Genomic DNA, 16,954 nt, shown 5'->3' on the forward strand with positions numbered 1-16,954 from the left:
TGAAGACTAACACATGCCTCCTCCGATACGTGAAATCAGCCACCGCCTCTTTTTGAACTCTTTTTGCTTTGTTAAGCAGCATCACAGCGCACTGATACATCAGCTCACAGACGCCTTGTGCTGATCAACATCACCCTTTGGAGTGATGAGAGGAAAAAGCGCCATCTACCCACCCAGAGAGAGCAAGGCCAATTGTGCTCTCTCAGGGCTCCGGTAGCTGATGGCAAGCTACATGAACAGGATTCGAACCGGCGATCTCCTGATCACAGTGGCAAATGTTGCATTCTTATATACTAGATGTGTTGATACACAAGAAGGAAAGACTTTTCTCATTTAAAATGTATGATAGACCAAAAAGGCACAACAACTCGTTAATAAACCCCTTTATATACTGAACGTAGAGATAGGTTACAGTGAAAACAAACACATATACACACATCCATACATATATACAGTCAGATGAGATTGTTCAGCCCCCTGCATTAGCCAACGTTCCCACCAAAAACAGTCATGACTAAGAGATCTGCTTCTTCTTTTCACATCTCCATACTTTCAAAGCAGACCCTTCTTCATTCAGAGGCACAGACAGCTATATGAAAGAACCTACAAAAAAGTGTCTATGGCAATGTTAGACTGTATGGTCTCTAATTAGCATGCACATCACAGTGGGTTTGTTGCCATTTCACGTAAAATTTGGTAATATATCGTATCTAACTCTAGTATAAACATTTAACTCCTTAACATATCACAAATTTAGGGTCGCCACCTGATATCCTAACCCTCCGCTGACTTGAATCCCTATTAAATTAAATATTTGGCTAAACAAAATTTTAATCATATAAAAAAATGGTTAATCAGTGATCCCAGATGCAGTTGATAAATGAAAATGTGTTTTTTATAGACAAAGTAAATCATACATTTTGTAAATTATTATATTATCATAAAAGAGTTGTCTCTTTCAAACAAATGAAGATCTGGATGTTTGGGGCATGTATTTACAGAGAAGAAATAGGTGACAGTCTACGTCCATTGTTTTTAGCAACAATAGCCTAGTATTTGTCATTCTAAACATGTCTTGGCTAATCGACTGCATCTGGGGGGAAAATAAACCAAGTTAATACAATTTTTTAACTCATATGTTGTAAGCATCAACAGCCAATACCATAAACTCAAATATGTTATACCTCTAGAGGTGTACAGAGGTTATACATTTTGTTCAACACTTTAATACGTACAATTTAATACATTAAAAGAAAAACATTGAATGGTAAATTTATTCCAGGCATAAATTGTGTTCAAGTCAGCTTAGCATTAACAAAGTTATGAAACTTATGAATAAGGGAATCACATTTTCTCCCAGTCTGATTTTAACAAGTATCTATTGTGTAGATGTAAATGCATTCCCAAAAAAAAAACAGACCTTTATTTCTGGTTTTGGGTAAGAATTATAATGTTATCATGTCACCGTACTATAATATAAGGAAGGCTCATAATTACCAGTTAGTTCTTAAATTATTCTAACTAATGTATTTGCATTGAATTTGTATTCCTTTATTGCCTTTATGCATTTCAGACTGACATGGCCACCATAGAGAATGAGACTTTGGTCTCAACAGACTTTGTGCAATTTAGTTTTAAACTAAATGAAGTCTAAAAAAAATAAATATAAAAATATTACAGTTGGAATGACGCAGCAACCAAGAAGAGGGACAATACATCTTATAAGAAACCATTTTAAATGAAAAATAATGGAAAGCAAACAGTCGTTGGGCATTTGATGCTGTGAGCAGAATGTGACATTATTTGCAAATAACCTTGAATGCCGCAATGACTTCTGGGAGTTGGAGTTCAGCACTTGGTGAAAATGGTGGGACAGTAAAGTAATGCAAAGAGGAACATCTCAGCAAATGAGGTTACAAGTGTGTTTAAGCTCTAAATACCATCACACAACCATGATGTTTTATAAAGCATTAAGATTGCATGACTGGAAACAAAAATAAGCACAAGTCCACAAATACCTGTACAAAAAAAATCACAAAATTTACAAAAAAAAAGGAATTTATTCACAGACAGCTCTGATGGGAGTGGAGCATGCATGCACACTTTTTTCACTCCAAAGACAAGTTAGCTTCACATCACAGCCAGAGACAAAACTGAACATTTTTACAAATGTAACTAGAGTGTTAAGTGGTTGCTCTGCAACAGTCACTATGGGTTTAAGGTCTTTGCTGTGGAAGTTTGTTTCACTTCAAGAGCCTGTCTCCATATCGCCGGTTTACTTTTGCAATACGAGAGCAACTGTCCAAAGGAACACTTGTTTGGAACAACAGGAAAAAAAGTGGAATGGCCTCATACTCTCACAGCTGTACGATTCTGTGGGAGATCTATCAGAGTTGGCCAACCGGAGGCTGTGCCCACCGCCAACACAGACTTCAACCAGAGGGCATGAACTCAATCTAAGGGCACAGCAGCGTCTGCAATCTACAGTCCATTCAAAACTCAAGGAAACAGTCATACACACCTGGGACAATAACACACTGAGCCTCAAAGAAAACTCCCTGCAGTGAAAGCAGCATGAAGACTAAGTGATAAAAGAAATGTAACACTTAAAATCTGTAGCTAGAGAGTGGCCAGAATCTAACTACTAACTTTTGGCAAACTTTCCTGCATTTAACTGTTAGCCTCACTTATCTAATGTCAGCAATATCATCTCCACCACAATGTCTCAAATTATTAGCCACAGTAAAGAAAAAAGTGCTAAGTTTTCTAAAATGATTTTGCGCTGAAAAGTAGCATTCTAAAGGCTACACAGTACCTACATAAGCTGTTCATAACATAAATCTACATAGAGTTCAGAAAAGCATTTTCAAACCAGTATTAGTTGAGTTATGCTTGTGTTAATTTCACCCCATAAAAGCCTCATCATAACAGACAAATTATTAAAATAAGCTTTTATAAACATGTACATAAAGAACCTCACAAACATGAGTACACCCCTCACATTTATGTAGGTATTTTATTATATCTTCAGTGTTTTCCCATGAAAAGGTATACGTATATCTCACATTTACTGTGTCTGCAAAATAACTCAATAACTCAGTGCCATGTTGAATATCCAGTGGCCAGTATGAGAGAATTTTGCACAAAACACCACATTTAACTGATCTGCACCCAAGAACTTGTAACACTAACGAGTCACATGACACCAGGGAGGGAAAAGGGCTAATTTGGAACAATTTGGCCATTTTCTCTCAGGGGTGTACTCACTTTTGTTGCCCGTGGTTTAGACATTAACGGCTGTGTGTTGAGTTATTTTGAAAACACAGCAAATTCACACTGTAATACAAGCTGTACACTGACTACTTTACTTTGTATCAAAGTATCATACCGTCAGTGTAATCTCATGAGAAGATATTTAATATATAGAATATTTACAAAAATGTGAGGGGTGTACTTACTTTTGTGAGATACTGTAGGTTTTAATTCAACTAAAATAAAAGACTTGACTAGGTGCAGTGTAGCCACTAGAAAGCAGCCCTTCATGAAAGTGTTACCACAGGAACTACAACATAAAGTAGGCCTAAAAACAGAAAAAGAATGGCAACTTAATTATTACTTCATAACAATCATTATTTCTTATAGCTGGCACTTCATAAAATCTGCCACACCGAAGTTCATTTTGCTTCACACCTAATAACTGTTGCCACTCAGTTAAGTACAAGTTCAGGTATGATTAACAGCATTAACAGATCCAATTGAATCAACCATCAAAAACGAAGAAAGAAAATAAAAAGTGTGATAAATAGGCATTTCCATGCCTACTGAAAGGTGCTATTGAGGTACAGAAGAAATAATTTGTACAGAAATAGATTCGGAATCAGGATCACACATGGATGTAGTGTATCCTGAGCAAAGTGAGACACTGTACGAAATGGAGCTAAAGTACTGTAATGTGCTCTGGTAACTTTTCTCCAGTGTGAAGACCACCATAAGCAACGTTGGAAGCATGGCGGCCAGCGATAACACACACAGGTAAACATACAGCGTGTTATACAGAAATTAAGAAAAGGAAGAATGTTTTTAAAAGGCCAAACCAACTGAATACACAAACATGTCTCATCTGTTTTCCACACAGCCTGGGCCTCATTTATCAAATATGTGCAGAACAATGACAGTCATTATGATCCTATATAATTAATATATAAGGATCAATTTATATTAAATATTTTAAGTTACTGTTCATTTACCCTGTGGAAATGGTGGATTTAAAGCAATATGTGCAAACTTAATACATAAAACACTCCAAATTTTAGGAACTTGTAACTTACAATTGAATTGTAAACACTCCAATTCAGTCTAACTCCAGTCTAACTGGACTTTATCGTGCTGTTTAAGGGAAGGAGTCGATTAATAGTGTATTTCTCTATAAAAGCAAGTAAAGTGAAAAGGGAACATCTTTTGTTTGGATGCTGTATTTTCACATAAAATACATCAGAAGCTGAGGACTCACACATACGTTTTAACCCTTCTCGTATTTGATAAATAAGGCCCAGTGCAATCAATGCCATGGCATTATTACGTAAAATCACTAAGAATAAAAAGTAAAAAGGGGGAGGGGCCTGTTTGGAGATACCCTGCCATGTGGAGAATACAACTGCTCTTAAACGCCCATCAAAACATTCACAGTAATATGACACGTCACAGTAGGGTGGGAGGGAGCGGCACTGAGGTTGGCTGTGTGCTTTCCCAAAGGTGCACTGCATGTCAGGGAGGACATCAGGTGGGGATTTAGGACTGAGGTGCAGTTTGTCCTACGATTCACCAGTGGTGACCCTCACATAAAAATGGTGAGAAGGGCAACATGTGAACTGGTGCATTACAGGACTCTCTCTCGCTCACTCAGTCTCTCCATAATTCACTCATGCATTCACTCAACCACTCACTCACTGATCCATCCATTCATTCATTCACACAAACACACACACACACACGCTACTCATCACTGGCAGGACACCTACAGTTTGCGCCAGCCGGTTCAGGTTTATGCTTTGTTTCTTTGTGGACCTTTGTTTCTATGCCATTTCTGTCATTGTCGCCTTGGTGCTTTGTTGCCGATTAGTTTCTAGTTGTTGGTGTCAAAGGCAAGGAAACTGTCGCTACGACATCTCTCTGTCTTTGTACCATTCCACAAATTCATCCAGCAACACTGGCCCTGAGGGGAAAGTGAAAAAAGAAGGAATGTAGAACATAGTAAATCCTAATATAATATTTCAGTGTACAGGAATATCATAAAGGCAAAACTTTTGCATGGCAATGTAACACTGAAGTGCGTTTTTACTTACAGGCCCCATCCTCATCGTAGTTGCTGAGATCTAAGTTGATGGTCCTACTGAATTCTAGAACATTGCACCACTGGTCTTTATTTACTACTTTGTACTTGGATTGCTGAAAAAAAGGAGAGAGAGAAACAGAGATTCTGAGCACACATGGAACCGCTAATGAACAAGGTATAATGTAGCAGGGCTGGACATTATTAGTTATTTAAAATAATAATAAAAATAGACAGTTTTACTCTTTTTTATTTGAAGAAGTGCCAAAATAGTAAAAAAAAAAAAAACAGCTATAACAACAAACTTAATGCAGCAATCTTTTTCTAAGAATTCCAGCAGCTTTTATATTGAACCAGATACAAAATAACCTCCATATATAATATAAAAATCACTGTCACATAAAAGTGTTCTTTGTAGTTTCTTGACCAAAATACAAGCATAACTACTGTTTCAGGCTTTAGAGGCTTTAGGCAGGTTCTATATTTAAATTTTACGACTACCCCATTTTGAAAATCGCTATTAAAACAGTAATTTGTTTAATAGAATAAATTAGATCCTATAACCCCCAAGCACAAATCTGGGAAACCATGTTAGCACAAACAAACACTTACATATTTAAATATACAAAATCTCTTGCATGCTGGTTGAGTATGTATAGACATCACTAAATTTTCATATATGCTCAATCATGTTCATTACATATAAAAAGTATTTGGAACATCAGCACAGTGAAAGCAAAAACAGGTTCATACCTATATCATCATTTTACTTATGTAATGAAGCCAATGCACACATATTTCTGAGAATTGGGTCTTAATCCGCCTTGATTGGCATTACAGTGAAACAAACAATTTATTAATATTATAGATGGAATAAAAACATCCAAGACTTATATAGCTATCAGACAAAAGCCTTGTTTCTCTCTTAAATGTGGCAGTTGTCATTTATATAGTTACCATTCTGGATGTATACACAATGTATAATTGTTTTAATTTGTTATTATTTGCCCACACTGATATGACGTTGCTACCTTGTATCCGTTCTTTAAGTGATCTGGGTAAGAGTTAAAAGTGGTACCTCTAGAAACTGGTTGAACACAGGAAACAGTGGCCAGGTCTTCCCCAATAGAAGTCCCAGCATGCACTTGGCAGTATTTAAATCTAAACTCCTCTGATCCTTCTCCTGCACACACAATGGTGTCACATGTTAGCAGTCATACATTATATGCTTAAAACTGTGTGTGTGTGTGTGTGTGTGTGTGTGTGTGTGTGTGTGTGTTGTGTACAATTAAACACTTCTTTGCAACAGGTACACCTTAAAGCAGCTGAATTTGGTAATTAGCTTATCAGTACAACCTTCTGGAGATTGATATTACTTCGGGCAATTCAAAGAACAGACTTCATACAGCTTCAAATTAAGTTAACTAAACACTTATCATGAGTGTTCATCTCCTCATAATCCCTTTTTTTTACAGGTACACTTTTCCAAGGCCTCATAAGATATTCATTAAGCTTTTTTATGTTCTTGTTTAAATCAGTCTAGTCTGCTGCTTTAAAGCAGTTTCTTTAGCTTTTCAGAGTGGATAAACAGAAATTACTTGTATGAGAGTCACTACAGATACAACAGACAATTCTCTCTACTCTTGCACAGTCTTGTCTTGTGGTCTGCCTATTAACATTTTTAGACAGTGACAAAGAACTTTTCTTGCAGTATTATGACAGTGCTAGGCAGAAAGAGCTGATAGAAAGATGAAGATCATCAAGAAAAATCAGCAGTCACTTACCCGGGCAAAGTCGAAGGCGTATCGGTAAATGAGTTTGAAACTGGTGGCATCATTGAGGATAGACCTCAGGTAGTCTAAAGAATTCCTGAGTTTTTCAGTTGAATCACATCTGGAAGAAAGATAAGGGGAGTGAGAGAGTGACAAACTTAATCAAACAAAAGAAAAACTGAGCTTGGAGACTGTTCAAGTTTTTGTATTTTTTTATTCCTAGCATGTAGTGCTTGTATATAGTGAGAATTAATTTATTTATTTATTTATTTTTTAGAGAAGAATCTCGAATTTGAGTGAAGTTCACGAGGCTGAGACATTTGTAGGACTTGAGTCCAAGATGGCATTGGGCCTGGTGCTAGGTGGTCCAGCAACTTAACATAACTAGTCCACACACACAATTATCTTATTCAAGAATAATTTCAACAAAGGTTTCACTATTTTTTGTGAAAAAAGTTTAAAGCTAAAAATTAAAGCTAAAAAAAGTTAAAAGTCTTACTGCAAAGAGCCCATCCCCTTGAGCCACTCCTGAAGAGTGAAGTAGCCCATACTCTGGGCATTCAGTTTCCAGGCTAACACCAGCATCACGACCTGTGTACACACATACACACAGAAACAGACTGACTGAATGAGAGCAAATATAACTTTAACTCTTTACACTACATGAGTTTAGTAATACTACTCATGATTGAGTGCTAGAGTGAACACAGTGGAAGAAATCTTAAAGTCCACGTTCATCTTTAGTGCATGCTTTCATTATTTTTTTCTCATAATTCAAATGTGTTATAACAAGATAATTCCTTCTCAATCTTACAAGGTGTCTCCAAATCACCATTTCTCCTTTAATCGCACACCAAATGCTCATTTACTTTAGGCACATATAGTAAATTTATGCTACATATTTGTACCTTATACATATCACACAGTAAAAATGCTAACTGCATTTAATACAAAAACTTATGATTCCCAACTTTCAGTGGAACCAATTGTTGAACTCATAAATTAAAAGCTCATAAATAAATTAATAATATATAAAAGCTGCTAAAACATGAGTTCCAGGGTTAACCATTTCAAATTTGCAAAGAACAAATGCCTTTATTTTGCATGTATTGTTCAGCATCATTATTAGTGTCATACATTCTCTGGCTCCACTCCGATATCTTCACAGAATTTCTCCATGCCTTCTGGTCCTACCACCTCATCACACCCTAAAAAATACACACACACACACACACACACACACACACACACACACACACACACACACACAGACACACAGACACACAGACATCAATATCACTTTGTGTTTCTATTATTTTACATAACAAGATTACATATTGAATATATACTTTATTAATTTACTTATCTAAACTAGAGTCGGTTTACTTTAGGAATAAACAGGTTTTTTTACTTTATTTTATTGACAGTGTTAAATAAAAAAAAAATGTTGTTCAAACAATCAGGCAGAGCTTGTATTTTAAGTTTGTAAGTACATGCTACAGAAAGTGGATAAAAACTTCAGTGCTCAAATGTTGCATTTTAAAGTAAACACAGTAATGCTAAAGTACATCTCTAGGCTTCCACGTAATAATTAGAGATGCTTAAATATCGGCTGATAATTGCTTTTTTTTTTCAAACCGATACTTGCTGATTGAAATACTTGCGCATTTATTGTGTGTTAGAAAAAGAACAATTGCTGTCCGCTACTACAACTGGCCAACAAAGGCCGGGTTACTATTTTTAAATTCACAGATTAAGCACATTTTTCAAAGTATTAAACTAAGTATTAAACTAAGGTTATTCTGGGGTGTTTATTCACTCTATTCTCTCTGTTATTAATTTGTTATAAATGTGTATATAGGCATCAGCAGAAATGTACATGTGATATGTACATCTGCATTGGCTCAAAATTCCCACATTAGTGCATTCCTAATAATAATAAATGTCATCGTTGAAAAGTAAAATGTTTGCTCACTGAAAGAATATTTTCTATACCAACAGACAGCAGCAGCATATCACTTTCTTAAAGTTATAGAGTCAACCCGCCTATCTGTGTGTATTAAACAGGGTCAAGTTATCGGAGGTTAAATTTTTTTTACACGCCCCCTCAATAATAAAATAGTTTCTCACAACCAGTTGGCAAAAAAGAACACCAGAGTTTGAGTGAATTTAGTATGACTGATTCATATTGTCTCAGGACCAGATTCACAACAACTGCAATCCAACAATGGTTTTAATTCATTTTCGTTTCAAAAAGTTTTAGGAATTGACAAGTGCTTGACATTGTGTGGTCTTCAAGTTAAATACAAGTTAGCTGTTATCTGAATGATTCCATGGTAACTGGCTGAACACACAAAGGTAAAATCAGTGCTGTTCCTTCTCTAATAATCTCTAATAACCAGAACTTACCTGCATACTCATAAAACCACTCCAGACATCTCTTATTAGAGAAGGCCTCTGCCTCCTGAATGTGTGATGGCTCCTGTTTTCTGTAAACACTGAAATACATAGACAGTTCTAATAAAATATCAGCACACAAACACATACCCTGGCCAAAACACACCTTTACAGATAGATACATTGTTTACAGATACACGCACCCTTATGCAGCATCAATTATACAAATATTATTTGCATTTAACTCTAAAGGGTCAGAATCAATGACCTCTGCAGATACCCTTTAAAGGATTAAAACATTCTTTTAATGCTGAATTAATGAAAATAAGAATTAGCAAATTAAAAAATGAATGGACAGGTGAAGAGAAAGGTGATTGGAAAAGGATCGAGTTGTGACATTTACTTGTCCTGGCGGCTCTTCTTGGCGGACAGGTCATCTCCTGCTGTGGGCCTCCTCTTTTTCCTGGGGGGCATGGCTCTGGAGCAGCAGGCTAAGGCAGAGAAAGGAAGAGATTAATTCAATGTAATCTTGACTGCTGTAAAAGTTGGGATTTGGTAAAAGTGATGACGTCCTTACCTGTGGCGTGAGTGTCTGGCCCAACGTCCTCGGTCAGATTCTAAGAGGGGAAAGAAACACAGTCATAAACTCATAATCCCTCTTGCTGTCTCTCTCTCTCTCTCTCTCTCTCTCTCACACACACACATAATACAGTACAGCAGAGCCTGTCAACTGTATTAGCATACTGCCGTGCAAGGAAAGTGTGTGTGTGAGCAAAGTAGGAGGCAGCCTCTCTCTTTTTCTCAAATCTCTAACCTTTCCAGATGCTTCTTACATTCTAACTTCAAACAGAGTCTCAGGGGCTGGAAACAAAAATAACGCAATAGCCCATAAGCCTACCAAAATCATGCAGCAAATAACGACACAAAGTGCTGAAATCGCATCTCTTCTGTTACTGAACTACATCATGAGCAGTGAATCAAACATTAATGACAAAACAGTACCTTCAACCATGCTTTCAGTAAAACCTAAAAGCCTGAAACATTATGCAGCAATAATGCTGAACAACAGGAATATCTCAATCCTGACTAGTCACAGGCTCCCTCACTGTTGGCTAAATTTTTCATCACTGTCTCCCTCTATGCTTTTCCAGAACAGTCTGCACACACATACCAAAGACCATTCACATCATCTGATATCATTAAAATGTTAGCCCACACTGCTTATTCACAATAACTGGAAAAGGCATAAGAAAAAGGAATTTTTTTGGTAACTATAAACTTAATGTAACTGTTTTATTCTGCATTTTTAAACTAATCCCAAGACTGCTGGATAGTTGTATGGATAGCTATTTAAGGAAACACAAATAAAAAACACTGTTAAATATCATTAGCATGGATAAAAGTGATTTTAAGGAGACAAAAATCTTTGTCTAAGAATGTTTGTTGAATAAGAGTATACTTAGTTAGTAATACATACTTAGTAATACATAACTGCTAACTACACATTTATACATGCGTGGCACGTTTTCTGTGTCCATTTAATGTGTTGGTTATGCACTTATTTGCACACCTTATTTGTACTATATGTTTTTGCCCCGGTGGCAAATGAAAACCTCTAGCAGATGCCTCCTGTAACATGCATAGCACATAGTCAAGTATATAAACTGTTACGTTTGTGGCGCAGTCAATTGCCTATGTTAGCGCACAGCCAAACAGAAAGTATATCTCTAAACTAAGGCCCAATGTACTTATGCCATTTTTAACATTTTTAAACAGGACTAATTAAGCTGTCTTTACTTTTTTCCCCACTCTTCAAGTGACTAGTATAAACTGGATGAAATAATGATAAGATTTTAACCACATGCATATACACTTGGTAGTCACAAGCATTTCCAGGTAGTAAGACTAAAATTTGATTAGCTTTGTGGGACAGAGTATGCAAACGTGCTGCAATTATTACTGGTGTTTCAGTTGCACTGGGAGGAATCTAGGTTGTTGAATGTGTCTTGGAGAGACAGATGTGTTCACTTCTAATACATGTGGCTCAAATGTATCTCATACCATCTATTGATGTGGTCTGAATGACTTGTTATATTTGTTAAAAATGTGTCTTGGTGTGTTTACACTTTGGTCTGATCGCGTTATAATCCTGGCACTCAAGATAAAATGCAAAGGTGTAAACGGGGTCCTACTATTGAAATCACTGTTTCTGATTTAAAAAAGGTTGTTCAGGGTGATGCTCAATAATGTAGCCAAAATGCTTTTGGAAAACCCAGCCCAGTTTTTGAGTTTTAATGAGATACTGCCACTCTGCATGATATGTTTAGAATATGCATATAATGTCATGTCTCACAAAAGCAATAAAGTATCATATCATTATACTACCCATTTACAGTATTTACCTTTTACTGTGTACTTATTGCGCACGATTGGTCTGGTCAAGCTTGATTTGAGCTAAACCTTATTACATAAAAAGACCCATAGTCCATGCACACCCAGAACAGCAGTGTTTTTAATCTGAAACAGATTTTAACTGGCTGGTCTGAAAGATCAACTAACTTACACAGACAAAGTGATGCTGAAGGCTCTTGCCATGACAACCTAGAGCAAAGTGTAGCCTCACACAACGTGCAACCCATAGCTTATTACAATGACCTCACTACAATGCTTGTGCAGAAGTTGAGGAGAATGGGTATTTACCAGCCTGTGCAGTGTATGGTAGATCTTGTGGATGCTGGCCAGTGTGGACAAGTGGGAGTTCAGCTGAAAATCTGCAAGAGAGAGGCAGAATTAGCCATAGTGCAAACGTCAGTCAGATTTTGCTCACCTGCATGCACACATCTAATTAATTGATATAGACAGGGTCACGGCTTGTATGTGCTCGTGCGCATGCCTTCAAACATTCACACATCATACTGTACATAGTGTGGAAGCAAGCCATCTGCTCCAGTGCGGCTGCACTGCCCTCTGGGTCAAAGCAACTCCAGCCAATAGTATAAGGGAATCATCCATGAGTCAGGAGCTTGTACACAGATATATATTTATGCCTATGCAGTTATACAGCACTGCATGGGCAATCCATTGTTGTTTAAATTAGAGGTGGCATTTTAGTATTGATAGGCATCAGTATGGAGCGGATCTCAGCAGAAAATGCTGGATGGGATATTGGAGAATGAAAAAAGAATGAATCCAATCCAATCCTGTAACAGATCTAGCCTGACACAGCTCATGCTCTCACTATACTGTTGTTAGCTGTTAACTGTGTTTCTTCGTGTGGGGTAGTTAAGTATTGGGCAGTTTGAACTTGATGGCCTACTTTAAAAGAAGCACATTTTTAAAATGCACTAGTTTTAAAAGCCAAAAACATTGCACCCTTATCTGCTTCCTCCTGGTCAGGGTTACAGAACATCGCCTGGAAAGGGTGGAAGTTCATCGCAGAGTACCCCACATACCTGAGAGAAGAACCATAGCATCCAGAGACTGAAGTAACAGAAAAAGCAATTGAAAGGAGGGTCGAAAGGACAACCTTTAGAGCCCTGGTGCTTCACACTGGGCCATTGCTAATTTCAACAATTGTTATCTGGACTAGTTGTGCAAAAACATAGTGATGAAGATGAATCCTTTGGCTTTCTAAAGCGATCTTTCTAGAACACACATATTCTTACTTCCTTACTAAGATGACCATAATGCACTTGCAACGACAGGTTCACTGACAGGGATTAAAGCTCTAGTTCTGGACTACACAGAATTTAATTTAATTGCAACTTTTAATACATTAACAAATGTACAGTTGTTTTCAGAAATCTCCTTTGCCTGTGCCAAGATACACTTCCACAAACATGTTGTGAAGAGAAGACATTGACAGATCCTTGTTCTTCAAATAAAACTGGGTGGCAACACGCACCTGATTCCCATCCCATACTTTTTCCACTCACAAATATGTAATATTGAAAAATTGTCCTCATTCTTGTCTAGGTTGTTCAACATTATCATTCTTTTTATCTACTTTTAGGAATTTAGGAAATTTAGGAAAATCTGATGAGGTTTTAGGTCATATTTATGTAGAAATATAGAAACAGAGAAAGTTTACAAACTTTCAGGCACCACTGCAGGCCAGGACCTTGGTTACTTTCTGTGTACAGAAAAAAAACATATACACCTCTGGAAAAAATAAGGGACCACCAAAAATGTTTGAGTTTCTTTGATTTTACCTAACTTAAAACCTCTGGAATATAATCAAGAGGAAGATGGATGATCACAAGCCATCAACCCAAGCTGAACTGCTTGAATTTTTGCACCAAAAGTGCCATAAAGTTATCCAAAAGCAGTGTGTAAGACTGGTGGAGGAGAACATGCCAAGATGCATGAAAACTGTAATTAAAACCAGGGTTATTTCACCAAATATTGATTTCTGAACTCTTAAACCTTTCTGAATATGAACTTGTTCTCTTGCATGATTTGAAGTCTGAAAGCTCTGCATCTTTTTTGTGATTTCAGCCATTTCTCATTCTCATTTTGAGAGAAATGTTGTCAGTAGTTTATAGAATAAAACAACAATGTTCATTCTACTCAAACATTTACCTATAAATTGCAAAATTCAGAAGAACTGATTCAGAAACTGAAGTTTTTTTTTTTCTAGAACTGTAGGTGCTACTTAAAGCAAGGTTTCTCAATATATAACCTAAAAAAATAAAAACAAGAGTGTAGACTGTCCGGCAGAAAGGTCCTTTATATCTCCTACTGGACAGCCTTGACATTTGACTTAATGATGTGGGTAAGTGTATGTGTGCTCCTGCTTTGGGAAGCAGTGTCCATGTCAGGTTTAGTTTGAGGCAGGGAAACACTAAGACAATGATGGCGGCCCGTCTAACACACATACACTCACAGACACAGTCATACACACACTAAAATCGGGACTAATGTGGTACTGCATATGAGAGGATAGGATCCTTGTGGCCCAGTGTTTGTATTACACAGTACAGGGGTTCAGATTTGGGGAGAGACAAGATACCATAGACACATATGACAACAACTAAACAACTACATAATTATGCTGTGTGTGTGCTCAGCGTTTCTGTAAATGTGTGTGTGTAAAAACACAGTTAGTCTGCGACCCTGTGACGCAGTCTGAAGAAAAAGGCTGATAGCTAACACACATACACACACACACACACACACACACACACACACATAATAAAACCTCTGCTCCGCGCGTGTGTTTATATATATTTGTACCCATTGTCACGCACCCACACCGTACCGGAGCACCGCACGCACTGCACGGACTAAACCTGGCCAACACTCGGCCCGAATGCCACCGAAGTGACCACATACCGAGCATAACAGCGCGCACACAACTTGCAACGAGTTTACAAAGTATCTCAGCGCGAACGGGCTTCTGGGAGATGTAGTCCCCATGACGTATCCCAACTCTCTTCCTCGAACGCAGTGAACCGGCAGAGCGAACTACACTTCCCAGAATTCCCGAGTGAAATAATTTTATTCGGCACCCCTTCTCCTGACACTCACCCCAACTGATGAATGCAATCCAAATGCCACAAAAAACGTCCTGATTTCTAATGAAAAAAGTCCGGGTCGGGGGGCTCGGTCACTCCGCGAGGGGCTTTAGGGCACCGTGCTCGCGCTCTTGCAGAAGACGCGCGCGGGCGCTGCGAAATTTTTACACAACTGCGTCACAATTTTCACCCCCTGTAATTTTCCGCAGTTTTCTCGGAAAACTGACCTATTTAACGCTAATACCGCGGGGTTACACAATCCCCCTGCAGCCTGCTCGCCCAGACCGAGCGAAAGAGCGAGCTGAGGCCAAGCGGAGCTCGCAGATCCCCGAGGTATTAAGGCTAATTAGACTTACAAGTGCATTGTCTGGCTAAACAGGCTCAGATAGATAACCTAACCAACTACAGTCCTGCACTAGATAACCTAGCTGTCTATCTATCTACAGCTCTTGGTCTCTGTGTCTCAGGGAGTAAACACTTTTAGAGAGAGAGAATAATAATAATAAAGGAAGAGCACCGCGAGGCTCAGCTAATATACAGGGTTATGGCTATCTGAAGCTATCAGAGGAGAGAGAGCTATCCGCCGTCGCTGCCAGACCCCAACACAACCACAGCAGCAGAGACAGAGAAATACAAAGAGCCCGGTGAGCTTTAGATTATCCATAGCTATGTTAATACTGTCTCTCCCCTGATTTGTACAGACTGTTATCGCTCGGGTTTCGGCTAGTTTAACACCGCTAAAATGCGTCAAACGCCACAAACAAGGCGAAACGCTCCGTCGTGCAACAAGTTCGCAGCGGGCGCCCCGTGTCGGAACCGTAGCCGGAGAAAAGCGCGCTATTAAGACACTATTGTACTTACTTGTCGCATCTGAGTGCATTTTTATGAAACGCTCAACTGTATTTGTGTGAAGCTGCAGCAGACCGGCCAGTGGGCGGGATATGTCACTGTTCCCCATGCCCACCGATGATTTAGGTGGACGATGGATTTGCAGGCCACGCCCACAATCGACACCGATTGGCCACGACAGGTGCCAATCTCTGAAGGCACACACAAAGAGGTGAAGCCCTCACAGGACGCGGTGTGATACGCTGAAGCTCCACTAAAGCCCCGCCCCTCAAAGCAGCCCACTGGCTGTAGGTCTTCTACGAGCGAATCAATTACGACCGTTTCCTCGTGCAAAGAAGAAAACCGCCCCACGCTGACAGCTCATTGGATACTGTGCGCCCGGGTGCCGCCCCCACCTCTGCTGACAGTGGTCTAAACTCACGTCAATCATCGCTGATTCGGCTGATCTCACGCGCTGATTGGTCGAGGCGCCCAGTTTTGTTTACTGTAGGGCGTGAGAGTCCATTTCCTCACAGATATTTTTGTAGAAAGTTACCACACAGCGAGTTACTCCCTACAGGATTCGTCTTAAAATCTAAACTGCGCTTAAAGTAAACCCAACACTGACTAAAGGCCGCTCTTTAAAACACCGCAGCGCTGTCCTAACGCTCTCTCTCTCTCTTTATCACGGCTGCTCCTGAGGTGTCCATCGCACACATAAATATTCATTTCCTTTGTTTACCATCGTCTCGTATTGTGTTCTTGGAATTTCGCTGTTCACACAAGCACCTTCTCCGTCGACTGAACCCCTCCCCAAGACCTCCTGGCTTTAGATAGACAGATAATGAAGAAAGCTGGCTGTTTATTCCTCAAACTGTGACCATATTCCTCACACATACAGTGGGAGGGGACTCCACAGGGCTGGACTTGCCACGCATGAAGATGTAGCTTCCATCAGATGTTTTATCAATGTTCAGCTTCGAGTCTAGAGCTACAGCTCTGCTCCCAGTACCACCATGCAGTTAGCTGACAATACTGCCTATGTATATAAATATACCCAGCACCACTTGGTGGATTATTTCAGTTTCGTTCAGCATGTTGTCATTCAGAAC

At 38.8% G+C, this 16,954-nt stretch overlaps 1 protein-coding gene across 2 annotated transcripts; it reads right to left on the bottom strand.

Annotated features, from left to right (window-relative positions):
• Nucleotides 1-368: 368 nt before the first annotated feature.
• dcun1d4 (DCN1, defective in cullin neddylation 1, domain containing 4 (S. cerevisiae)) lies at nucleotides 369-16,666 on the bottom strand. Of its 2 annotated transcripts, none has more exons than XM_022664352.2 (11): nucleotides 16,585-16,666; nucleotides 12,199-12,269; nucleotides 10,076-10,115; nucleotides 9,902-9,989; nucleotides 9,511-9,599; nucleotides 8,239-8,309; nucleotides 7,601-7,692; nucleotides 7,114-7,222; nucleotides 6,408-6,512; nucleotides 5,343-5,445; nucleotides 369-5,212 (listed from the first exon to the last, which is right to left on the bottom strand). In XM_022664352.2, exons 4-11 carry the CDS (start codon nucleotides 9,970-9,972, stop codon nucleotides 5,157-5,159), a joined length of 696 nt encoding a protein of 231 aa, XP_022520073.1. In that variant the 5' UTR covers nucleotides 9,973-9,989; nucleotides 10,076-10,115; nucleotides 12,199-12,269; nucleotides 16,585-16,666; the 3' UTR covers nucleotides 369-5,156. The 2 variants fall into 2 exon arrangements, with proteins under 2 accessions (XP_022520073.1, XP_007257091.1); XM_007257029.3 differs by lacking the exon at nucleotides 16,585-16,666 and adding an exon at nucleotides 15,876-15,987.
• Between the last annotated feature and the right edge of the window lie 288 nt (nucleotides 16,667-16,954).

The sequence above is a fragment of the Astyanax mexicanus genome, chromosome 1 (genome assembly GCF_023375975.1).
Source record: "Astyanax mexicanus isolate ESR-SI-001 chromosome 1, AstMex3_surface, whole genome shotgun sequence".
In the NCBI taxonomy this organism is placed as follows: Eukaryota; Metazoa; Chordata; class Actinopteri; order Characiformes; family Acestrorhamphidae; genus Astyanax; species Astyanax mexicanus.